Source organism: Miniopterus natalensis, chromosome 16 (assembly GCF_054644295.1).
Source record: "Miniopterus natalensis isolate mMinNat1 chromosome 16, mMinNat1.hap1, whole genome shotgun sequence".
NCBI classification, from domain to species: Eukaryota; Metazoa; Chordata; class Mammalia; order Chiroptera; family Miniopteridae; genus Miniopterus; species Miniopterus natalensis.
In genome coordinates, this window is record NC_142096.1 from 584082 (window position 1) to 610434 (window position 26353).

Here is a 26353-nt window from a genome sequence, read left to right on the forward strand (position 1 = left end):
AAGGGGACCGTCCGGGGCGTGCAGGCTGGCTGTTCGGCTGGGAGGGCTGTGGGCGCATCTCGTCCCTGCTGAGTGATGTCCCAGCAGCCGCTTAAAATTGACCAAATTAGAATATTGACCCCCAAGGAAGATGGGCAACGGTCCAAATCAGGGCTTTGGTGGGGGAGGGCAGCTGAGAGCCAGTATTCAGGTTACTAGCCTCCCACTAGCGACAATCGAGGAGGGGTTTCCCTAAAGGTCTCTGTCTTCGGTCACTTACTCACGCTGTAATAAGTCATCGTATTGACTGACTCACCGGTCACTTGCTCCTGTATGTATCCAACCCGCCATTCTCCGCTGGGCATTTTCTCTGTGAAAGAGGCAGTGACAGCCTCAGAGGACACGGTCTCCTCTCCAGAGGGACCGGGAGGTAACGGGTTGCTGGACGGAGTCTCGAATTATTTTAGGGAAGGTGCCTGGACACCCCCAACGTCATGAGGAGCACTGTGGCCCCGGGTGAGCGGGAGGGGGGGGTGATTAATTCCCCCCCCCCCCCGCAGGGGCCTCCTGTGTGTTTATTGAGTCCTTGATACAAAGTAAATCTCCATCATCATTCGCTGTGATCAACATCCATCAACGGGCCACAGGAGGGGAGACAGGGATACATTTTTCTTCAGATAAAGAAACAATCCACACCGCAGAGCCCTCGGTTATTTTATACAAAGTATAAGGCGTGAGTTTGTCCCTAAGCCCCATTATATAAACTACAGACTTCAGTTATAGACCTACATTCATTCCTCTGGGTTAAAATACGGCCTTAGGAGTCACTTTCGGATGCTATCAACTTTTATCTAATTTTAGACTCTTGTCAAGATCAATTGATTTTAAATTAAATAATTATACCCTCCTTTGGCAGACAGACATCAGTACAGTCAGTCTGTAATTCTTGGGTAATTAAAAGCAGCGATTCCAGTTGTGGTCATCTCTGTATCATGCTGAAGAAATGAACTCTTTTCAAGCAACAGGGGAAGGTATTACCTTAAATGGCATAGTATGTCGCTTTTATATTAATTAGCATTGGTGTTGGGGAGATGGTAATAAATACACATGCCTCCACCCCATATTCAGAAAAAACATAATTTAAGTATTGAATTTGGCTATTACTTGGAAATGAGGCTGCTGATGACGGTGACAAGAAGGTGGGGGAAGGCAGAGGTTACTGAAACACACGTAGCTCATACCCTAGCTCCTGGAATTCAAAGTCACGTAACAGATTTTAAAAATTGTTGAATGTTAAAGCTGGAAGAAACCTCACTGATTTATTTTTAAAGTCTCATTTTATGAGATGCAGTCTACGGTTAGCTCAAATAGAGAAATATCTGGAAGCTGAGTTGTAAGCTAGTGAATGTTACATCCAGGGAACAGTGTGCTTCCTACTTAGATTCAAGCTGCAGGAAAGTGGACAGTTTGCTCCTTTATGTTTTCCCGGGTCCCTATCCCTGTCATGGATTAACTTCTCGGTTGATTTCCGTTCGACGTTAACGATGACGGTTGCTGGTCAGTAACGGGAGATACCGCTTTTTGCAGCTGGATGAAGAGGCCCCGGTGTGGGGTGCCCGACCAGACGAGAGGCAGCTCCAAATTCAGCGTCCGCCGGAAGCGATACGCGTTAACCGGCCAGAAGTGGCAGCACAAGCACATCACCTACAGGTACGAGGCCCCGGGATGAAGCCCCCTCTCTGTTTGTCCCAACTGCTTGTTCTGACGCCTTGTCTGACATCTTACCCACGTTGGCTACATGGTAACATACAGCGATACAATGTTCCTGCAAGGAACTTAAAGCAGCGATCGAGGAGAGTACAGTGTCCGTTGGGGGCCTTGTAGTCATTCCTGGACACACTTGGTCTCTTTTGTAAACTGCACCTTCCAGCGTCCCCGAATGAGCGCCTGCGTCCTGAGGGACTGTCAGGTGCCTGTCCGAACACGTGACATTCTCCAACGAGATTCATAATCTAAAAAATACCTGACACAAGTAAATAATTGCCATTTAAACAAAAGGCCTTTGAACCTTTTAATTGACTTTTATATCAGTGTGGTGGTTAATCTATGGCAAGATTGCTGTTAGCTTTGTAAGAAACCTCTGGACTGTCTTCAGATTGGCTGCCCCGGTTGCATTCCCTCCGGCAGCGATGAGCGTTCCCGTGGCTCCACGTCCTCCCCAGCACCTGCTGTCGTCAGAGGTCTGGTTGTAACCACTCTAACGGGTGTGCAGTGGTTTCTCATCGTTTTTTCAATTTTCACTTCTCTAGTCACATGTGATCTTATGGGCTTATTCCATCTGTATGTCTTCTCCGGTGAGATGTCCGTTCAGGTCTTTTGACCAACACGTGAAGTACTCAGTGGTGTCAGTTAGGCGGAGGTGCCTGATGGTGGTCGTCAGTTCAGCTACACCCCCATCGTTTTCTGCCTGCAGGGTCTGTCAGTTACTGACGGAGGGACGTCTGAGTCTCCAACTAAGACAGTGTATTCATCTAATTCTTCTTGCAGTTCCGTCAGGTCTTGCCTGTGTACTTGCTCGGTCTGTTGTTAGCCACGTGCCCGTTAAGCTTTGCCATGTCCTCTTGCCCGTTGCTATCCCTGGTAATGTTCCTGGCTCTGAAGTCAGCTTCGTCTGCAATTAATAGTCGTTGGTTTTCTCTGACTGGTGGAAGGTGGTGTATCTTTCGCCATCTCTTTCCTTTTAATCTTATAGCATCTTTATATTTAAGGTGGTTTTTTTGTAGGCAATGTACAGTTGCTGTTAGATGTTTAATCCCCTCTCTCTGTCTTTTCCTTGGTGTGTGTTGACCGTTTGCATTTACAGTGATTGGCGACGTAGTTGAATTGATATCTGCCATGTTCGCAGGTCTCTGCGGCCTCTTGCCATTGTTCATTTTTGTTTGTTTGGGTGTTTTTTCAGGCTTCCCTCTTTCTCTCCCTTCTGTGGTTTTAAATGAACATTTTATACATTTCTGTTTTCATTACATATCAGTGAGGCTCTTTAGAAATTATTTTAGTGTTGCCCTGGCTGTGCGGCCGGGGAGGTCCGAGGACCATTACATGTACCAGGAAGCTGCTCATCGCCCCTTCTTTCCTCGGGAACCCAGTGTCAGGTACACGTGGCTCCTGTTGTCACTGAAACCACCTTCCTTGTGTACTCGCCCGACCTCCCCTCTGCTCCCCTCACCATAATGTTTGTCATTGTCTAATGTTGTTGTTATTTTTTATTGTTTACACAATGTAAACAAGTTCTAGAACCTGGGTTAGAAAACAGTAGAAACCTTGTTTCTGACATGTCGTCCAGCTTAGAATTTAAGACAATGGATTCATGCATCAGAATGTCTGGGTTGAAAAACTAGCCGTGCCACTGAGTTTTCTTCAGATTCCTCTAAATCTCAATTTCCCTCTCTGTAAATTGGTGTAAATACCCATTTCATTGGGTAACTAGGAGTATTTAGTTACCTTTGAAATGCTTGCCTGGCTCTTAATCATAATGTTTAATGTCATTACTGTTCTTTTAGCAGGATTCCTGCCCGACATTTGTAATTATCTGGACACAGTTACAATCGGGTTAAAAATATAATCTGCATGTAATTTTTCCACTGGAAAATATATCTTAACTCTTTTTCCATGCTGCTAAATGCCTTAAAAAGGCAAAGCTAATTTTAAGTTCTGTATATATTATGACATGCAATGGAGACGCCATAATTTAACTATTGCTCCATTATTATAAATCACTGAGCTCCCAGTTCTCTTTTATTATTGCATCGCAGTAAATAGTCACTTGAATATTATATCCTCCTTCATGTATTAAGATAGTTCCTAAGTGAGAATTTGTGGATTCGTGGCTGTAAGACTGTTGGTGGAATGGGTCTGAAATTTATTTCTGATTCTCATGAAGTTACTCACTGCTTTTCACAAAAATGATACAAACTTATACAAGATGTGTACGTATATTTATCATGTTCTGTTTAGGAAAAAATATAAAAAGAACTGAGAAAGAAAAATATCTGATTAGTGCTAAATAAATCAAGAAAAATATTTATAATATTTATCTCCTTGTTATTAGCATCAGGACAAATAAACTAATTAAATAATGTCCAAGTTACTTCTTTAAATTTATATAATTGCTAAATATTTGTATTAAAATTCTGTTCACTCTCATTGCCTGTTTTAACTGGAATAATTTAAATATATAATCAGAAAACCTTAAAACATCAGAAACTATGATTAGCTGACCTGTTCTTTCTTCCCTTTTTAATTTTTTTTTAATCTCCACCCGAGGATAATTTTTCCGTTGCCTTTTAGGGAGAGTAGAAGGGAGAGAGAGAGAAACAGTGATGTGAGAGAGACATCGATTGGTTGCCTCCCGCATGCGCCCCAACCTGGATCAATCGAGCCTGTAACTGAGGTACGTGCCCTTGGCCGGAATCGAACCCGGGACCCTTCAGTCCGCAGGCCGACACTCTAACCACCGAACCAAACCGGCCTGGGCTGACCTTTTATTTGAAAACTGAGGAATATCTGTGTCTGCAGAGTTGGTGATCACAGATGTGCAGACATTGTTTGGAAGTGACCTGTGGGCACACAGTGCTGAGCCCCTAAAATAATTACAACCAGAAAGAAACTGGCTGAGTTTTTAATTTCAGCTCCAAAGTGCTGCACCTGTCTGTCCATTGGCCAGAGCGGCCTCTCCGTGGAGGCTCAGGAGGCAGAGGGCCTCAGGGACCAGCGACCCCAGGGCTCCCGGTCCTGCAGGGACGGTCACTCACAGCCGGGCAGAGGAAGGCTACGGTGCTGCCCGGCGAAGTCTCGCTGCAGAAACACAGGACTTAACTTATTTCTTTCCTCTGTCATTTTACTCACCGAATGGATCTAACTCTCTAGTAAGTCAGACTGTGTGTAAGAAGTGATGCCAATTGTCGTTTTCTCTAAATTTCAGCATAAAGAACGTGACTCCGAAGGTAGGGGACCCCGAGACCCGCAAAGCAATCCGCCGGGCCTTCGACGTGTGGCAGAACGTGACCCCCCTGACCTTCGAGGAAGTGCCCTACAGCGAGCTGGAAAACGGCAAGCGAGACGTGGACATTACCATCATTTTTGCATCTGGTTTCCACGGAGACAGCTCGCCCTTCGACGGAGAGGGGGGGTTCCTGGCACACGCCTACTTCCCTGGGCCAGGGATCGGGGGAGACACTCACTTTGACTCGGACGAACCGTGGACGCTAGGAAATCCGAACCACGACGGTAAGTGAATCGTTCCTTTCTTAGCAGGTACGTCTCTTCTTATCTTTATTCTTGAGATATCTAAGTAACTCACAGGCTTAAAGTGTTGCTTCTAAATTTGTTTTTAAAATTATAAAACAACATATGAGGCTTTTCATAGCCTTTTAGAACAAGAATTCCTAGAGGTCATTCGACAACAGTGGTTTTTCATGTGATCTTCGGATTAAGGACGAGAAGTTCTGGTTCCCTGTAAATGTCACTAACGATTTCATAGTATTTAAGTCACGGGCTGCACTAATATCGCGTTTTTTCTACATTTTATTCCAATGTTTCCACTTGAAACTGGACTCTGATTGACATGGGGGGTGTGGCTTATCTTTTCTGTTATTTTCTTTTCTACAATCACCTTTCGACTCTAAAATTTTGCCCCTTCTTTTCATCTCTTACCCATTTCCTTGGCCTCCTAATCTGATACAACTACAGCAGGTATTATTTTGTACTGTATCTTCCTTCATTTTTATCAAAAACCACTTTCTTGTCAGTCTGTTCAGACACACCTATCCATTTTCTAATCTTACAATTATTCAGATATGCAAAAATAATGTAAAAATAAAAAATGCAGTAACTAAAAGAACAGTTACTTGAAATAAGAAGCATATGTTTCTTCTTAGACAAAAATCCATCCTTCAACTTTATGTTCAAAAAAATATTCCTAGAATTATAAGATCCTGGGATTACAAGGTTCCAAAGCCACCATCTCCGCAGTTCTTGTAATCAAGACTTAAACTTTTTTCTTTCTCACCACATAGTAGAATGTTGTTGAAAATACAAGCGTGCATTGTTTTAAGGACAGCTAATCAGCTAATAACACCCCTAATTCCTCATTGATGGGCTTAGCCCAGCCACCAAATTAAGCTTTGTTACTTCATTAGAGGGTTTAGTTAGCTGGTAATAGCCAATCGTTTTTAGAACACACAGAATTCAAACACTGGGTAGAATAAATCAGGTTGAGTTCAACTTAAAATACCAACAAATTCCAAAGAGAGAAGATGTAATAACTATTCATGTCTTACCAAAAAAAATTCTAGTATTACACAAATGATGTTTTAAGTTGTTGTCCGTAAGAGTATTGGCCACAATATTAAGTGTGGTTTTGTTGTTGAGAACTGGTTGGTGACTAATGGTGGATGTTGGGAGATTTTGTCATGGGAGAAAAACCTTGTCTTTCCTCCGTTGCTAGTGGGAGTGGGGTCCTTGCGATATCCTGAGAAAAGGAAATTGCTGAGACTCTTGTGGGAGGATGTGATATCGTAGAAAGCTTTATTTCCACGGAATTACATCCCTGGGTTTCCCTTAGTCCAGTCATAGAAGAAGTGTAGCTGGGGATTCAGTAGAGCTAAAATCAAAGCCAGCGTCCAGTTTCCTTTCCAAGTTGGAGCTGGGTCCAGTTCAGCATCAGGTTAGCGGCAGTCCATTAGTCCATTGTGTGTGGGGGTCCACATGGCCGTGGGCCATTCGGGAGAATGCCAGGAAGCCAAGTGTGAGCCATGAGCCAAGTGTGCCAAGAGGAACCAAGAGAGTGAACTGTGTTCAGGGGATTATATATCCAAATTTCCACTTGTTTTCAGTTCCCACTCCCATTCTAACTAACCATTTCTGTATGTAGGTGTGACTGACTGACAGGCAGGTACCTTCCTTATGTCATCCCAGTTTCACTGGACATTCATCTCCCCTTCATTGGACCCCTTCCTCCAGTGACCTGCAGGAGTTGGGCCAGTGGTTCCCTGGGGAGTGCAAAGTTGCAGCTTCCTGGTGAAGCTGCCCAGATGACATGCCTGTAACGCCTGCCCTTCCCTTTGCTCCTTTCCTATTAATAACTAGCTAATAACAATAGTATCAGTTTCCCTGTAGTGGAATGAAAAACAAAACCTTTGGAGTCAGGCGGCCCTGAATAACTGACCACTAGCTCAGGAGACCTCCCCCACGCTGTGCACTGGTTTTCTCTCCCTATTTCTTGCATTGAAGGGCTGGGACTTTGTAAGTAGAAGCCTTTGTTACCTGCTCTACCTGAGTAGCTAATAGTGAAACGTCTACAATACAGGAACTAGCCCTTCCTGGTTTGATGCATAAATCACTTAAAATAAAATGGGTTTATTTTTATCAAAACCCCACAGGCATTCTAATGAACTAGTTCAGATGTCTTCGATTGTTAAAATTATTTTAGAAATGGAAAGGATGTTTGCCTTCTCAGTGTCTGAGAAAAACAGCACTCTTGTTAGAGTTCTGCTGAGACAGTGAAAATTTCATGTGCCTCCAAGGAAAGACTTTCTTCAGAACTTCTGAACAGAGAAAATTGTGTTTCGTCCCAGGAATGGATCTAAATGTTACAGCTACTTTATGTCTGTAGCTTCAAAGTTGTGTTACTTTGGCTTTGTGGGCTCATACATTTAAAATTATTTTTTAAATCATCTCTCAAGGAGATTGTACCTATCAGAGACCTATGTTTCCTCCTAAAATACTGAAATCCTCAAGAAAACTGCCGAAGTCCTTTAGATGTATTTTTTCTCAGTGGTTTTCTTAGGCATCAGCCAATACTTTCGAAAAAGAGTTTTAAGAAAAAATCTATAGGGGTACTTGACATAGAAAGCAAGAATGTTGATCCTGATTTGAGGGGGATTGGTGTTAGGGGTGCATATGTGTCATGTATGACGTAGGAAGTTTTCCAAGGAATATACACAAACCTCAGTTCTTCAACGTCTCCGATTTTGAACAATTTGGTTCTCGACCAAGTTGTTCAGGGAAAAAAATGTCTCGGTCATTGAACAATGTCTCAGTTCTCCACCTGTCATCAGCATGACAAAAAGTGTCTCTCAGGCCACAAACAAAGGAGAGAATTCGAGTCAGTTTATCCCTAAACCTCACATTGTTAACATCTCAGGAAATTGTGCTGTGGATATTTTTGTGGTTTTTTGCATTTGGGAGCATAGAACGGATTAATTCAATTTACATTCTTTCTAATGGGAAAAAGTGATTTGGTTTTTTAACAAATTGCTTCTCGGACAGCCTTCCAGAAAGAATTAGGTCCTAGAGCCGAGGTTCCACTGCCTGTATTGAAAAGAATCCTGAAAATGAGGAGAATCTGAAACCCGTGAGCTGAAGGCATCAGTGAAGCCGATGGACTTGGGTTATAGATTCACACATTTGATTGCCTCTTTCCTTATGCTGTACAAGTGCAATTAATAATTTTTATAAATAGTCTTCTTATTAAAAACCTACACAAAACAATTATTTAAAAGTTAGTGTTTCATTTGGAGGAAAATATTGTTTTACTGGTCAAATGGGAATATATTTTTCTTTTAAGTGAGGTTAAAGGAAATTACTTTGCAACATAAGAGTGTTTCCCATCTGTAGGGGATTAGAGGGAAGTTAACTGACTGTTCAGGATGCAATACCATCAAGATTGACTACTTAATTGAAATTCCGACCTTTAACTGGCAACGGCAGGGCCAGGAGGGTGATGTGCTCAGGGGTATTGATCGTTTATCAAAACAACAGCCTCTGGCTTCACTTGGGGTGCTGGTGAGTGTGGAGAGAATTATGAGTCTGTCCACCCTGGATCCCAACTCTAAGAGTGTCTTTGCATCGCAAGCTCACAAGGCACAGTCCTGACACCACTGATGAACGTTTCCTTTCATCTGGTCCCCGGATGCCCCCGGTGTGCTTACCTGAAACATTGTTTTCTCTCCTAGTCACTGCTCTTAAACACTTAGAAAACAGAGCTGCCAATAATTTAGCAAAAATTCAAATGAAAGAGCCTCTGGATAAGTACCCGGCTCATTTTCCACAGCGTATTGCTCAGCTAATGAAGGCAATTTGAATGCCATCAACCTCAAATGAGATAAACAGTGTCTTGAGCTGCCGGTAACCCTTAATTCATTGTTAGCCACCTCACCATCAGTCTGCTCATAGTCATGGTACCTTCTGAAAACTCATCCTGAAGCCCGTTAAGTAAATTATACAATCATTACATTAAAATAAATACACACACACCCCCCTACTAAAAATGCCTTTTTTTTTTTTTTTTTTAGTTTTTTAGTTTTATTTTTTCGGGAGTGGATAAGTGAAACGTGCACAGTGATTCCCATTAGAAAATGTTACTGTGATATGGTTTCTGAAAAGTACGCATTGCCTGAATGTGAGCTGGGAAGTTTAACTCTGTCATCACCACGTGGTTTCCTTGGTGACCGTATAAAGTTTAAAGGGCACTAACCATGTAAACACAAACTTGTCACAAAGCTTCCCTCTAATTAGACAAGTATCTGTCTCAGTCCTAGGATGTCAAGTGGGTAATTTCTTAGCAAAAATATTACCTATGAACATGACATAGAACTGTGACAGAGAAGTATCTGGAGGCCTCTCTGATTTTACCGTGTCATTGCTCTTCTGTTAGCAAGAAGAATGCATTTCTTTGGCTGTTTTTTGTCAGAAAGGTCCCTGCATAAAGAAGCACTGTGTGGGTGTCTGAACACCAGAGAGAGAGAAATGATGGTCTCATTTCGTCTGAGACATACATCAAAACCCTTAAACCTGTTATGTCAAGGTGATGGTTAGGTTTACCTGTCCACTTGACTGGGCTAAGGGAGGCCCGGGCACCTGGTGCATGTCTCTGGTGTGTCTGCCAGGGCGTCTCAGGAAGAGATTCCATTTGAATCAGTTGGACCAAGTCGAGAAGACTGACCCTTGCCAGTGTGGTGGGCGTCAGCCAGCCTGCGGGGGCCAGGTAGAGCCCAAGAGAAAGGACAGGGACGTCACCTCTCCTTTTTTTTTTTTAATTGATTTTTAGAGGGAGAGAGGAAGGAAGAGAGAGAGAGACATTGTATTGTTCCACTTATTAATGCGCTCACTGGTTGATTCTTGTATGTGCACAACCTTTTGATGATTAGATGACTCGCCAACTGACTGAGCTCCCTGGCCAGGGTTGAAATTTTACTTTTAATTTTGCCACAACTTCCCCCCTCCCCAGCCTGTTGACACCCATCAGAGCAGGAGCAGAAACAGCCCTGTTGCAGCCCACGGTGGCCACTGCGCTGTCACTGATGGATTACAGCACCGTGGGCTTCGGGGACGGTCCCCTCTCTGTCAGGCGAGACTGTACCAGACTCACATGCCCTGAACAATGGAACTGAACCTGAGATCATGGGCGGTCAGCCTGTTCTCCACGTTTCTGTTGAAAGGTTATTTGACCAGGATGCAAGAGAAAAGTGGAGAAGTCAAGAGATAATTAAAAAACCATCTCTGCTGGTTGTCACCATCTCATTCAAAGCTATATAAAGAAGAAAACAGTGAAATATAAATAGTGTAAGGGGCCAGATTTAATTGAGCATTTTGTGTGTCCCAGGTGCTATATAAATTCATTTTATGTCCTTAACTCATTTATTCCTCACAACAAAAGTACAGGAATTAAAAAGTACAATTACTTCCATTTTGCAAGGAAATTGAGCCACAAAAAGTTTGGTGACTTGCCTAAGTTTACCGAGTTAGGGAGAGCAAAGTGAAGCCACTAAACAGATCCTAAAGGATCAAGGAAATGGAATATTGCTTGAAGACTCAAGAGAAAAGTGTAGCACTGAAAATATTTTATCAAGTGAACCAAGAAAACAATATTGGAAACCGCTCAGAATGCCCATAAAGTCTCTCTGTGGAACAGGAAAGGAAAACCTATTATCACTATGAAAACAGACCCTGTCATGTGGAAGGAAATCTGGGTAAGCGTTTTCAGGAGAGCGTGGAGAGATAAAGTGATGTGACGCCCAAGGATACCAGGGACCCGGGAGATGGCTCCAGCTCTGAGTTATAGGCTCTCCCAAAGGAGAGAACAGGAAAAATTCATGCCACAGAAACAAGCAAACACCGAAGAGAAAAAATGCCCTGTTCTAAATTAAGACGGTCGTATGCAGTTCAGAGGAGTGATCGCATTGGTTATAAAATTAATAAAATCAGATTCATAAACAAATATAAACACCTCCTGGTTGTGACGTGCCCCTTGAGTTGGCCCTGACCCCTGGGGACCGTATGAGCGAGTGAACTGGCTCATCAAAGTCAAGGCCCGACAGACATGAAAGGTGAAGACAGGAGGTTTTCGAGACAGACAGAAAGACCTCCACCTCCACCACGTAGGAAACTTTGCCAAACAACCCGGGAATCCAGAAGACCCTGCGGTATTCTGAAATGCTAAGAGAATAACTAGAACGACCTTGCAAAACTGTCACTGGAGGATTAGGGTAAGAAAGAATAAAAAATGAGAAAATTCACAATGCATTTAACATGCGTAAAAGACTTTCGAAGACGTGGTGCAGGGTGAAATGAACGAGTCCTGTACGGAGAATCTCTGATGAAAGGGAGCGTTTTGATCAAGGAAATTATAAATATTCTATCTATAAAATAATAATATATAATCTGTGCCATTAAAAAGAGACAGAAGAGCCCTGGCCAGTTTTCTCAGTGGTTAGAGCGTTGGCCTACGGACCAAAGGGTCCCGGGTTCGATTCCAACCAAGGGCACGTACCTCAGTTACAGGCTCGATCCCGGGCCCCGGTCAGGGTGCGTGTGGGAGGCAACTGATCGATGTGTCTCTCTCACATCGATGTTTCTCTCTCTCTCCCACTCTCTCTGAAAAGCAATGGAAAAAATATCCTTGAGCAAGGATTAAGAAAGAGAGAGACACAGAAGGTCCGGGAACAGCACCACCTAAAGCAGGGAAGGAAAGAACAGAAATTATTCTCAAAGTCTCATGTTGTTCAAGAGTAAGGTTATCCAATAAAAAAACAAGTTTTAAGGACAGTATAAATTTAAAATTTCAAGAAAAGAAAAATAATGGTATGAGACAGAACAAATTTAAAAAATCAGAATAAAATAATTTTTAAATTTCTAAAGAGATCCGTAGCCTTCGTGAACATCAATAGACTGAACTTGCCAGTTCAAAACAAAGTTCTTAAATAAATAAAAACAAAATCCCACCGTCTGCGTCTATAATACGCACCCGAAAGGTCCCAGCGAGTGTCAGTGAGGATGGGAGGCGGGCGCAGGTATGAATCGATGCGGCCGCTGAGAAAGGCGTGGCAAAAACCTGGCGGCGCTGACGTTCCCACCGGCGACGGTTCCAGGGACTCACGTCCGGTTCCTCGGCTGCCTGACCCGTCTCCCGCGTTCGCACCCGTGTTGCTCACACCAGCAAAGAAAGCACCGTGCTCACGGGTGTTCGCCAGCAGGATCGGCGTTTACCTGTGTTTATTCTGAACCACAGGGGAGGGCAAACGGCCGGGAAGCAGTCGCTCCTGCTGCGAGCGCGAAGGGGCCCATCGTGGAGAAAGGGCCTGAGTCAGGGAGCTTGCAGAGCACAAGACACACTGTTTGTTCTGAGATTCAAAACAAGGGGCAGCCCGGCCGGGCCTGGCTCAGCGGTTGAGCGTCGACCTGGGATCCAGGCGATCGGGGTTCGATTCCCGGTCAGGGCACATGCCCGGGTTGCGGGCTTGATCAATGACTCTCTCATCATTGATGTTTCTCTCTCTCTCCCTCTCCCTTCCTCTCTCTGAAATCAATAAAGACATATTAAAACAAAACAAAAACAAAAACAAGGGACAGTAAAAGGTACAGGTGGAAAAATGGGCCCTCGGAGCCGGGGAAGGATGCCCCCGTCGCCGGGACAGTGACCAGCCCCGGGGGGGTTGGTACGTGGACGCGGGTAAGAGTTGGTGCAGGAAGGAGGTGGCGGTGTCCAGTTCTCAAATCGAGGTGGGTTTTAGGATTACGTCACTGTGATGCCTCGTAATTTACACAGATGCCGGGGGCTCTGTGGTCCACCTACCCGGGTGTCCTACAGAATTAGCAGAGGGTCCTGTGAAGAGCACGGAAGCCCGACATGGTATTTGATCAGAATCAAGTTCTTCCAATCATGTTGACGTTTTCATACCCCCCAAAAAATGTGAATTAAAAATTGAAGGAAAAGCGTAAGTTTGACCGAGAGAAGTAGGAGGTGGGGGATATTAAAGCAAAACTCTGCGTGGAAACAGTCCTGGTTTGAAATCACGAGGACGCTTGTCTAGAACAGGCCCTGCGCACGTCGGGGCCGGCGCTCTGAGGGGGAGGCTCCGCGGTGGCTTCACCCGGGCGCCCCCCGGAGACTCTGCTCTAACTTTCACGCATTTTCAAGGGGCACCTCCGTCCTCCTGTCTTTTCAGAGTTTAAAATTCTCTCCTACTAAAGTATGAAAAGCGTGCCCTTAATTTCTTCAGACACTGATGTGGTTCCGCAGACAGGGTTTTGCCCACTTTCTTTCAAGTTTTCCGTGTGAAATAATTGGTTTTCTGAGCTCTTGCAGGCGGCAGTGGCTTCTCATCAAAATGTTATGAAATGCGCTCGGCAAGGTTATTAAGACTTTTGAAGAATATATAAAAACAGTATAAAGGACTTAGTTACACATTCAATATCTTACCAAAAAAATTAATTCAGTAGAATTGTATTCATAGCAACAGCGGCACCCGGATTAATTTTATCTTCCCGGTTTCTGTAATTGAATAAATTAGTTTGGTTCAACTAAGGCGCCTGTCGCCGTCGGGTGCTTTTAACAGGTCCACGCATCAGCGTGGCTGTCCCTCCATCACACACAGGGGATGCCTCTCCCAGGGAGCGTGGGCACTGAGTGAACCGCCTCCGATGGGTGAATGTAGCGGGGACGCTGGGCCCTGCGAAGGACAGGACCCATGGCTGGGGCTGGGGCTGGCGCTCGCTCGCTGTCTCCCTCCCTCCCTCCCGTCTCAAGACGTGTGCCTTTAGATGCCATCACGATGATTTGTAGAATCCCGGGGGGGTATGGAGAGCACAGGTGGGCATCACAGAGAGCTCGGTGCCCATCCTCAGACGCCTCCCCCTCGAGGTGCACCAGCCTGGGACCAGCGGCACCTCCTCTGGCGTCACCATGAGCCTTGCGGGCGTCACACTGAGCCTTGCGGGCGTCACCATGAGCCTTGCGGGCGTCACCATGAGCCTTGCGGGCATCACACTGAGCCTTGCGGGCGTCACACTGAGCCTTGCGGGCGTCACACTGAGCCTTGCGGGCGTCACACTGAGCCTTGCGGGTCTCCTGCTCTAAGATGAGCCCAGCTCAGCGAAGAAACGCTTCCAGGGTGTAGCGAATGGCTGATTCTCCATCACCAGCTGAGCTCAAAACTCTCCACAAAAATCCAAGTCCAGATGCCACATGAAAATAATGTAAATATTTATATAAGGGTCTTAAATGGACAGCTTTTAGGATCATAACCAGTTAGTCTACTTTGAAAATCAAAATCAGAACCTGGGATCCACGTCGCTGTCCTTGGCAGTGATGACAGGGAGGTAGGGAGCAATTTCCCCACGGATTTTGGTGGTTAAGGGCTTATGATCGGCTCCAACTTAACCACGGAAATAGTGCAATTTGGAAAATTATTTCAATTTTCTCTCGCTCCGATATATTCCTTACAGTTTCAGGGAGTCAGTGAGGCTGGTGAAATTCTAGCATTTGAATAGGTTTATAGGATAAGTGCTAGAATTATTTATAACAATTTTTACGTATGAAATACTGCATAGTCATATTTTTAAAATCCTCATCCAAGGATGTGCTTAGAGGGAGAGAGGGAGAGAGAGAGAGAAACATCAATGACGAGCGAGAGTCATTGATCGGCTGCCTCCCGCACGCACCCTCCTGGGGATCGAGCCCTAAACGAACCGAGACCTCCTGGTTCATGGGTCCATGCTCAGCCACTGAGCCACGCCGGCCGGCACTTTGTTTTACTTTTTGGTCTTTCTTAGTTCCCTTATTAGCCAAAAATTAAAAATTATATGTGTCTAAAGACCATTTTGGAGTGTGTTTATAATTCCCAAAGTCGAAAGCTCGGTGGGCGACTGAGGGCTTCATCCATCTGCCCCCGAGAGGAAGACGGTTCCTGCAGGTTGTTATATAATATTACCCAGGTCAGGGCTCAGCGCGCCTGCTCCCAGGGACGGGAACGGGACCTACAGGCCGGGAGGTTCCGCAGGTTCCGTTTCTTCCTTCTGCAGAATAAAAACAAGACACAATCCCTGACAGTCCCCTGGGGACTCTCTGACCAAGAGCTTGTATCCGGTTGGCCAACAGCAAGCAGGAGTGTCCACAGGTATTTTCCAAATCACCTCTGAGCTCAGGTGTCACCTTGGCTGTTTCTGGTCAACTGGAGCCGACTCCGTGGTCTGTGCTCGGTCCCTGCGTGTTGTTGGTCAGGCTGCTGGAGACCCTTGTTGGGTCCTGGAGTCCGTGCCCCCCGGAATCCCTTCCAGCCACACTTCCCGACTGCCCTGGTGTGGGCGGCTCCGGGCTTGACCGCATCCCGAGATGTCAGATGTGTGTCTTAGCCAAGGTGTCTGGTTTAAAATCCCAGAGGTGCTCACTTTAGGGCTGGTGTTCAATACTCGACGTCTAAAAACCCTGGTGGCTCCTTTCTTCCCACCCCCTTCTCACGTGGGAGTGTCCACCAAACGCAGCCCCGAGGTCGGCTCCCGATTCTACCCACGTGCAAACACTGCGTTCCCCTTCCCTTCATAAATACCCCCCCCTTGTGTGTGTGTCTGCCTGTGACCAGGACACGCTCCCTACGTGATCCCCAGTAGCCACGTTTCGTTGTTTTCTTACTCATAGTAGCATCTTTAGAATAATTTCCCATTTCCCAGTAACTGCAGTCCTGTGCCTTTGCATTCTCCGGCCTGACCTTCTGACCATCCCCGTCATTGCAGTTCCCCCTCCACAGCCGTCGGTAAAATCAAACTGGCTCTGCGTCCCCAGGCATTTCCCCGACCACGTCCCCTCCACTACCCGCGACCACAGGTGTTTGCTGACAGGTCAGCACTGTAGTTTCCTTGTATGAACCACGTGAGGGCAGTGGCCTCCCTGGCCTCTTCCCACCCTTCTCTCCCCTTCCAGTTCTTCGCGTCATAGTCAGAAAAAGATTCACGGGTGGGGGTGGGAGGAAGAGGTGGGCCAAGGGTGCAGACCTCCAGTTATGGCTGAAAAGGGCCTGGTTAGACTTTATATTTACAGAGTAAATTTAGTTGTCTGGTTACTGGGACTGGAGCCTACAGGGCTGTAGCCCTGCAGTCGAGGTTAGTACGGACGGGAAGCCTTCGAATAGAAACGCGTCCTCACAGGAATATCGCCAGAAGGTTGTGATAACCGAGTATGGTGCCAGGCGGTGATCATCCCTAAGTGATGTAAATGCCCAGTCACGGGGCTGTACCCCTGAAACTAATGTAATATTGTAGGTCAACTGTGATGGGATTTTTTTTTTTTAATTTTTAAAAAATAATGTAAGCAGGAAAGATAAATAGCCTGAGCTCTGGCCTCAGCTCTGTAAATACAGATTCACTGTTCCGGACAAGACCTGTCCCCCGTGTGCTGACCTTCACTCACCTGCACCCAGTGGGCTCACCACTGCCCCGCTTTTCACTGAGCTGCTGTTTGGACTGAGTCCGGTGCGACCGACACAGGTGGATGTTCTACCTCACGCGCTTCACCATCCGACGGGCGTCTCTGCTGCCCCCTCGGCCTTTCTTCTTTGTCTGCCCCTTTCTGTTTCTAAATTCCCATGACGTCACGATCCCCACCTTCCCACCCAACCCCCTTTGAAGCAGCACGTTGGACGTTGCAGGTGGGACATCCACGGATCAAACCGTACCCGTGGCTGAAGTCAAGATCCCCCCTGCTTCCCGCGGGTAAAATTTCGACAACACCCAGCTGCCCGTCTCGGCTCTGCAGCGGGTGCTGCCCCTCACGGTCCATGTTGTCTTCTCGCCGCACAGGAAACGACCTGTTCCTCGTGGCCGTCCACGAGCTGGGCCACGCCCTGGGCCTGGAGCACTCCAACGACCCCACGGCCATCATGGCCCCGTTCTACCAGTACATGGAGACCGACAACTTCCAGCTCCCCAGCGACGACCTGCAGGGCATCCAGAAGATCTACGGTAGGTGCCGCGGCTCCGGTGGTTCGTTTACTTCATGGGTTTGAGAGACAGAGAGACAGAGAGAGGAACACGGACTTGTTGCTCCACTTGTTTGCTGGCTGCTTCTTGAACGTGCCCCGACCGGGGGTCAGGCCCACAACCTTGGTGTGTCGGGAGGATGCTCTAACCAACTGCGCTCCCCGGCCAGGGCTTTTTTTACTTGGTAAGAAATTAACTTTGTTGACTTGCTTTTGAAATATAAAAATCAGTTGTGCTTTTAAAACTGCGGCTTCTGCTTGTCAGCCCGGCTGAGGGGTCCAGAGTTGCTTCTTCTAAGTAGATGCTCTAAGCGGAGATGAGAGATGCTGAGGAGAAAGTCCCGTCTGTTGGCAAACGGCGCCCATCAGTCCGGCCGTGTTGCCAGAAATCCAGGACACCTGGATATACAGGCTACGGGAAATTCTTAAACAGGTCTGTTGAAACCTGTAGATACAGTAAAGATCTGATAAACTTTAGCATTTAAACTCAATAAAAATAAGTAATAAATAAATATAACTAATATAAAAGTTGTGAGAAATATCAGATTTCCTTGTAAGAAGCTGAGGCTTTGGTGTGAGTTCAGGTTGTCTGTTGGGAGAGCTGACGAGGGAGTTTCTCAGACCGACCACCCGGGCCGGGGCTGCACCCGTGGGTGATGGGGTTGGCGAAATCACCCCAAAGCAGGTCATCACTAAGAGTGGACGTTAACAAACCTGGGGCTGGGAGAGAACAGACGGCCGCGCTGACCAGCATGTGACTCAGAGTACATGTCGGGAGCCCTGAAGTCATTCCTGGTCGTGGGGTTCAGCCCTAGATGCGAATCCAGACCAAGGGAGGGAGACTGGTCCCGAGTGGACAGAGCCCCGCCCCTCAGCCCACGACCTTCAGGGACGCGTGTGTCCGGCCCTGACCCTTCGGGGACGCGAGGGGCGCAGGGTCCCGCCCTGACCCCCGTTTCTCACGGGGGAGAAGGTGCCCGACCGGGAAGGGCGCCGGCTGTGGCCCGCGTGCCCGCGGCGGGCACGTTGCTGGCGGTGCCCAGAGGGTGCCCCTGGCATTTTTACGTCGCGCGGTTCAGTTCAGCGGCCGCAGTCACGCGGGCGGGTCCCCCGCGCCCCGGGCCCGGGTGCGAGGCGCGGCCCCTCCCGCTGTGGGCGCGTCTGTTTCTCCGCAAAACCACGGAGCCCGGAGATGACGCCCCGGCCCCCGTCACGCGTGTCCGGCGGATTCGGAGCCGCACCCTCGCCGCGGGCGTGACGCGGCTTATCCGCGGGGACCAGAGGCCCCCCTCCCCTTAGAGACCGGCCTGGCGGGTGGGGCGTGGGGGGCGCGGGGTCGGGGACTCGGGGGGGGCTCGTTCCTCGGGAGGTGCGGGTCCCCCCCACTCAGTGAGCCCCGCCCTCCCTGTTCCCCAAGGCCCCCCGGACAAGACGCCCCCGCCCACGCGGCCTCTGCCCACGGCGCCCCCGCCGCGCTCCGCGCCCCCCGCCGACCCGCGCAGGACCCGGCCCCGGCCCCCGCCGCCCACGGGCCGCCCCGCACTGCCCGGCGCCCGGCCCCGCATCTGCGACGGCGACTTCGACACGCTGGCCGTGCTGCGCCGCGAGATGTTCGTGTTCAAGGTAGGAGCCCGCGGCCGGGCCGGACCGAACCGGGCCGGACCGGGTCAGGAAGCCGCGCGGGAGACGATGCGCCCACTGGCCCCGCGCCCCGCGGGAGGCGCTCGGGCGGCGGGAGGGCGAGGGCGGCGCGGGACTGGGTCCCCTGCGGGGCGCGGGCGGGCCTGGGGCGCCTGAGTGTCGCGCGTGGAACGCGCCCCGGGGCTGCGGCGCCCGCTCCCTCGCGCAGCCGGGCCTCCCGGGGCGGGTCCCGTGGCCGTGGCCGTGGCCGTGGCCCCCCGGCGGGCGCAACAGGCCGGGAGCGGGAGCCACGCCCAGAGGGGCCGCCCTCCCGGGGGCCCGGCCCGTGTCCCGCCCTCGCGGGGCGCACCTGCCTGGCCCCCACCTGGTCCCGGTGGACCGACGGCACCGCCTCCCCCCTGCGGGGCCCGGGGAGCCCCGGCCCCCTGCCCCTGCCCTGTCCCTGCGACTGGACTGGTCACTGCACCGCCGGGGCCGGTGGGCGGAGCTGATGGTCTGCAGGGCAGCGGCCGGGAGGTGCCTCCGGCCCCCTGAGGCCCTGACCCCGTGTAGAGGGGGCGCTGACCGTCCTGTTGGGGTCCCCCGGTGGCCTTCGAGCGACACGCGCCCCGAGGACGCCTCTTGACTCTGCGGTCACCGCTGTGACCTTGACCCGGCACCGACACCCCCGATTCTTCTTACCTGTGTTAAAGGCCACCAGCCAAAAGGATGCTAAATTCTGGTCAGTGTGGTTTTTAAGACCATCCAGTTCTCAGTGACCCCGGAAAACAGGGTATTAGGGGAGCCACCTAACGTTGGGAAGTGAGCACAGAGCAGTGCTGAAGTCAGTCCCCTCAGTGTTTGTAAACTGATCTTAAAGGCTGATGGACACCGTGCTTCACGTTGGCGCTGGAGCCTCGAGATGGCAACGTTCTTACCAATAGCACCCATTTAAAAATAAGATAACGTGCCCTCATTTTCGGCGGACACAGATCAATAAATAATGAAATATTGTCCCACTTACACAGAATTTCCTACCCACCGGAGGCTGTACTATGAAAATATAGATTTCATATAATTTTTATGGACAAAGTGCTCTGCTCCCTTCGTTGTATAATGAGATTTGGGTTTCGCAGAATGTGCACGGGAGCCTCCTGCTTTCCAGGGGAAATCGATGGTCTTGTGAAACCCACGGGCCGATCTTTGAATTCGGTCAACGCCCCGCACGGCCCAGGCACACGCCTCCCATCCAGTGTAAGCAGATAAAAAAGCCTCCGAGGTATTTTGTGTGTCGTCTACAAGTCACCAGATGACGAGCAAAGGATTTTGTTTTCACTGTTTGGGCTGAATTTTAACTCCTGTCTTTACCCCCTGGTATCAGAGCCCGTTCAGCTCATCTGAGAACATGGTGTGAGGTGCAGCCTGGGTTCCTCGGGTCATTTCCTTGAGGCCCGGTCTGTGTAATTAGGCTCCCGGTCTTAGAGGAGACCCCTGTCCTCATATCTAATGGCCATTTTCACTGGCTTTCTGCTCCACATGCTGTGGGAGACCAGTGAGCGTCCTTTTTTAAAAAATATATGTTTTTATTTATTTTGGAGAGAGGAAGGGAGAGGGAGAGAGAGAAACGTCAATGATGAGCCTGCTCGGCTGCCTCCTGCACAGCCCCTACTGGGGGTGGAGCCCGAAACCCAGGCGTGTGCCCTGACGGGGAATCGAGCCCTGACCTCCTGGTGCCTGGGAAGACGCTCAACCACTGAGCCACATCGGCCAGGGCTGCTGACCATTTCTTAATGTCAAGGGAACCGGGGAAAGGCAGAGCCTCAGAGCCTCGCCCTGGCGCTGGAGAGGGTGGTGGTGGAGGTAACGCTGTCTTGGAGCAGCATCCGAGGAAGCACAGGGAAGACTCCAGTTAACCCAGGAAAGCAGGGCGAGGAGAGCATTTCGGTGTTTACCTCCCCCTCCAAAACCTGGGCACCGCGGGGCCTGGGGGCCCCCATGCTCAGGGGACCCGGGAGGACAAGGCGGGAGGTGCTGGATCAGGAAAACTGTGTCAGAACTTCCGGGACATGATGTGGTCACGCCGACCCGCCTCATTCATTTCCTTGAGAGCCATGAATTGCAACGGCACTTACAGTTTGTAAAATATTTTATAAATCATAAAAATAAGGACCTTTTAAACCCTGGGTCTCTGCTCCATAGACCAACGGATAGTCAGAGCACAGCAAGAGGCGGCTGTTTGGTCACCTCGGGTTTTACAAGTTTGTCCAGTAAACAACTTTGAAAATAAAATACTCCCCCACCTTATTTGTCATTAAAAATAATGTTAATTTAAAAATCAGTTCTCAGTATCAGGGGTTAACATTGGTTCTTCACTCTTCTAATAACTCAGTAATTTCAGATCGTTGGAGTGAATTCCTTCATAAGTGAATCCACACGTTCCCAACACAGGCATCATCTTACACGGCCTGGTAAGAATGACATTGGTCAGTAGAGTCTGTAGGAATCCAGCATCGTCTGTTATTTGCAAGCATTCAGTTTGGTGGTGAACAGGAAACCGCCTCTGAAGACTTATTTTAGAGGAAAGCATGTTTGGGGAAAAGAAATGAATATAATTATCCTACATTAAATATATGCTCTCGCTGCCCGAGAACCCACACTACAGCTTATGTTATCCAGGACATAAAGAGTTCTTTCTGCTCATTCCAGGAACACGCCCGGCCCGGGGAGGCCCAGACAGACCTGCCTTATGCGGAATGAAGGTCGCAGTCTCCCTGTGAAAGCGGGAACGCGGGGGGCTAGGGCCACCTCCCGTGCGGCACGTAGAGACTGTTTTCCTAGAGGCCTTTAATGCTTCCTTCCAAGCACGGCACAGCCATGGCATCCCCGAGACTGCCGGGCTCTGTGTGAAAACGAGGGAGATGCGGTTGGGTTGTGCGTCCAACTGTGACCCGGGCAGGCCTGAAACAGGGTGGGGCCCCGGGGCACTAGAACCTGCCCCTCCAGGAAAGGCCCAAAAAGAGGTCTCTTCTGCTTCAGAAAATGCTATTTGAGGTTTCTTGTAAAGGATCAACATTTTTTGTGTTTTTTAGCTATTTTTTTAACTTTTGTGTTAAGCTTCATTTGTAAAAAAGAATGCAGACAATGACAAGAATGTGCTATACGAGGAAACAAGTCCTGTACATCAGAGCCGCTCCGTGCTTTGCGATGCTGGACGCGGTGGGAAGGGGCCGGCTGTGGCCCAGCAGGGGGGTCCCGGAGCCTCGGGGTCTAGTCCCCAGGTTTACGGGGTCGGCTGCTGTAGTGGTTCAGGCTCAAAAGGCCTTGGTTATCAAACTGGAGTCACCAAAGGCTGGCTGATGCCTGAGCTGAGATGACAACTTGTCCGTTTACTGTGACAGCCGTAATTATCACAGAGAAAACATGAATTATTTATGCCCGAGATGATTTTCCCTGGTGGGCCGTAGAGTAGTTGAAGGCTGCTTCCAAAGCAGCTAACGGTCTTCACAGTGCCCCGGAGCCTCCGGGTTTTGAGAGCTCGATGCTCAGATGACAGTGCACCTGGTCACGTGACAGGTTTCAGGACACGTGGGCCTCTGGGTGCTGTTGAAATGCCCCTGACAGAAACCTGCCTGCGTTCACCCCCTTTTCTAGACAGTGCACAGTCAGAATCGCCCATTTTCAAAACTTTCACTTACACGGGATTTCTTTAGAAAACTTAGGGCCTGAGACACACATGTGCTTGTACTTCTTCAGTAGATTGTGTTCGTCCCCAGTGTCCCCAAGAGATGCCTCCGTCTCCTGAGAGGGTCCCTGCTACAGGCAGCCAACCTCGTCCCGTGTGGGCTCATTCTTGGTTCACTTTCACAAAGATAAATTATGTACAGTCTGTAACTTTGAAGTGACTACGTGTCAGATATAAAGTTTGGAGACTATAAATAACAGAGACCAAATTGGGAGAGAAAAGTACTTTTTTTTATTTTATTTGAAAAAGTGCCCTTATATTTCACAGACCGTGAATCGCTTTAATCTCCATTTCTGGCCCACCGCATTGATGGATTCATTCATGGGATAAATATTTATGAGGTGCCTGCCTGCCCTTGGCAGCCTTCTGGGGTCTGGGACATTGCAGCAAACACCACAAATTCCTTCCCCCACCAGGAGCTGTGTTTGAGCGGAGGAGGGGAGAGTCAGAAATCCCATAAGTAGACGTACGTGTGGACGTCACCAGGAGTGCCGTGGTGGGATGAAGCAGAGCCCACGGTCAGTCAGGCAGCGAGAGGTGGGAAGGGCTGCCTTGTTTGGGGGTCAAGGAGGGTCCTTCCGATGAGGTGACACGTTCCTGAGTTTAAACGGCAGAAGGAACCAGCCATTCGAAGACAAGGAAAGAACATTCCAGTTACACCCACAGCTAAATCGCATTAAGTTTTGCTTCTTGGGGGGGTGGTCGCGGGGCCTGTGCCTATGACACCACCTGAGCGTGCAGCTGACCCGCCAGCAGGGCAGTGGACACATCCCAAGTCCCTGATCAGCAGTTGTGGGAGGGAGTGGGGGGCTGGGGGAAGGGGGAAAGATCAGCCTGTACAGGTTGATAGTTACGAAATAGTCACAGGACCTAGAGTACAGCATAGGGAATACAGCCAACATTATTGTATAGCGATACATACAGTAACACAATATTTAATAACGATGTATTGGACTTATTGGGGACGTACTTTGTAAGGTATATAAATGTCTGATCACTATGTATACACCTGAAACTACTATAATGTTGAATGTCAGCTGTAACTGAAAAACTTTAACATTTAAAAAATAATTACAGTGTTTCTGCTAACGATTGGCTCAGGAAACACAGATGCCTTCAGATGACCTCAGCCATCCTCCTCCTGGAGTCTTGGGCCATGGCTGTATTTAGGAATAATTTTATTAGTTACACGAGAGCCTTTAAACTAATGGGGATGGGAAAATGTAACATCCATCGTGGCCTAAAGCAGACTGTCAGTGAAAACACTGTACCTGTACATGTATGTGTGTGTCCACGACACGCCCCCCACGGGGACCCTCACGGCCTTCTCGCAGTGAAGTTGTCTGCTGAGGGCTTTCTTGGAGCTCAGGGAAGGGCCGTTACCTCCCGAACTCCATTTAGGTAAATAACCCCCAGCAAAGCAGTGGCCTCAGGGTTTCCCAGAGCTCATTAGCATAAAGCAATTAGTCCCTGGTAACGGGACTGGCCGTCCTGTCGTGGCAACAGCGGCCCCTGAACTCCAGGCACCTCACTTAGGGCTCTTCAGGCTCTGCTCAGCGCCTCTGGGGAATCCCCTGCCGCCCACCCTGCCTCCCGGGAGCAAGCCTCTAGGTCTGCGCAGGCCTGTGGCGCCTGGTTTGTTGGCTCCTAACTTTGCCTCCCCGCGGCCCCTCCCTCAGGCCCAGCCCCCGCCTCTCCCCACCCCCCGGCCCCTGCGCTTCTCAGAGCCGTGGGTGCCGCGGGCTGTGCCTCCGTTTCTGCTCCGTGTCTGCCCCTGTCCACAGCCTTTCAGGCCCCTGGGTTCCCTCCTGCCTTCGGTGAGGTCTGGGGGAAAGGATGTGACCCCAACATAATACTCCCTGGCGCCACTCACCCCTCGGATTCCGCCTCTGTCACCTCTGAGACTTCGCTGTCCCACCTGCCCCAGCATGACCGCGCCGTGGCCCCTTGGCCCAGGACACCACGGACGCCATGGGGGTAAACAGCAGGGTCACCCGAAGGGCAGAGAGTCTTTGGGGACTAGAGGCATAGCTTCCCGTAAACGTCCCTGGAGATGGGGAAGCCTGGATCGAGTGTTAAAAAAAAAAATGGAGAAAGGAAGAAAAATAAAGATGCTCCGGGGAGGGCCATGAGCAGCCGGGCTGGCGAGTGAAGGGGTGGTGTCTGTGAAGAGAGGGGGTGCTCGGGCGGACGGAGCCCGGCAGGCTTCCTGTGGGAACAACCAGCCCTGCATCCCGGCCAAGGACAGAGGTGCTGGCGTCTGTCTTTAGCTGCCTGTCTCTCTGTCTTGGTGCTGGGCCGGGGCCGGGGGGCCGCCTACTCCCATGGGAGGCAGGAGTCATGAAGCAGGAAGGTCAGAGCATCGGGTGTCGTGGAGAAAATAAAACGCGATGAGTTGATAGAAAACGATCGAGGAGGCCACTTAGGAGTCGATGGTTAAAAAGTTAAATTGGATACATGCCCTGTCTAGCTTGAGTCAAAAGAGTATCCGACAGGGACATAGCTTTTATCGTAAAGGACACGTTTTTCTTCAGGTCAGGGATGAAAGGGTGGTAATTCTTGGCAGGTGTGGGAACGGCCCTCTGCTCCTCCACTCATTCTGGTCACGGAACAGTGGCCTCTGTTGTCTTTAGCATCCATCACCCTACGGAGTCACAGGATTTGTATTTTTTATTGAATTTGTTGGGATGACATTGGTTGTTGAAATCATAGAGGTCTCGGGTGTACAGTCGTGTGTGTGTGGTATTGTGTGTCCACCACCCAGAGCCTAGCCTCCTCCGTCACCGCTCAGCCCCTTCCCTCTGGCCATCTCCACACGGTTGTCTGTGTCTATGAGGTTTTGGGGTTTTTTTTGCTAAATCTCTTCACCTTTTCCATGCAGCCATGCAACCCCCCTGCCCTCCCACAGCTGTCGGCCTGTTCTCTGTGTCCATGAGTCTATTTCCAGGTTGGTTGGTTAGTTTATTGTTGATTAAAGACTAAAACATTAGACACAAAACCATAAAAATCCTAGAAGAAAACAGGCAGTAAAATCTGGGACATTTCTCGTAGCAGTATTTTTTCTTATGTATCTTCTCCGACAAGGGAAGCAAAAGCGAAAATAAACACATGGGACTTCATCGCACTAACGAGTCCAGCGAAGGAAACCGTGGGCTCGCCCCCTCCCCCCCCCCCCCCCCCCCCCCCGGGCGCCTGGGAGCCGTAGACAGGCAGCTGACTCAGGTCGGAACCTGCTCTGGTGATTTTGTCAAGATCGCTTTTCTCGTTTGGGGAGACCCTACAATTCCTCGTCCCAGGCAGGACGCGGAGGGTGACGGAGGACTCCACTATCACGCTAGGGACGAAGCATGTAAGACGGGGGACCAGGAGGCATCCCCGACCCGTGGGCGGGGCACACAGGCAGGGTGCTCACCGGCCCCAGCTGCCCTCAGGCTCTGAAGCCGACTCGTCCGGTCCTCAGATCTGGCCGGGCCTGGTCCGTGCCCCCTTTTCCCACCCGGGAAGCCCTGGGTACAGTGTCGGTGCCGGGAATGAGTGTTTCACATGATCTTTCTAACCGCAGTGTACGCGTCGGCGGTTGGGAGGTTTACGGTGAAATCCTCTGGGATCGCGCGGGGCCCGTGTTCGCTGATTTCTGAGCGTCGCTCTGGGGCACGGGCGAGGCCTCGGGCGCTGGCCGGGCGGGGCTGCCAGGTGCGTGTGG

General features: G+C 49.5%; 1 protein-coding gene across 4 annotated transcripts in view; it reads left to right on the top strand.

Moving 5' to 3' along the window:
• MMP16 (matrix metallopeptidase 16) overlaps positions 1-26353 on the top strand; it is a 213283-nt gene that overhangs the window by 182185 nt on the left and 4745 nt on the right. For all 4 annotated transcript variants that reach the window (XM_087825237.1, XM_087825236.1, XM_087825235.1 and 1 more), the window contains 4 exons: positions 1567-1689; positions 4961-5265; positions 17110-17271; positions 18706-18911. In XM_087825237.1, coding sequence (XP_087681363.1) covers positions 1567-1689; positions 4961-5265; positions 17110-17271; positions 18706-18911 — 796 coding nt within the window. The remainder of the gene's footprint in view (positions 1-1566; positions 1690-4960; positions 5266-17109; positions 17272-18705; positions 18912-26353) is intronic.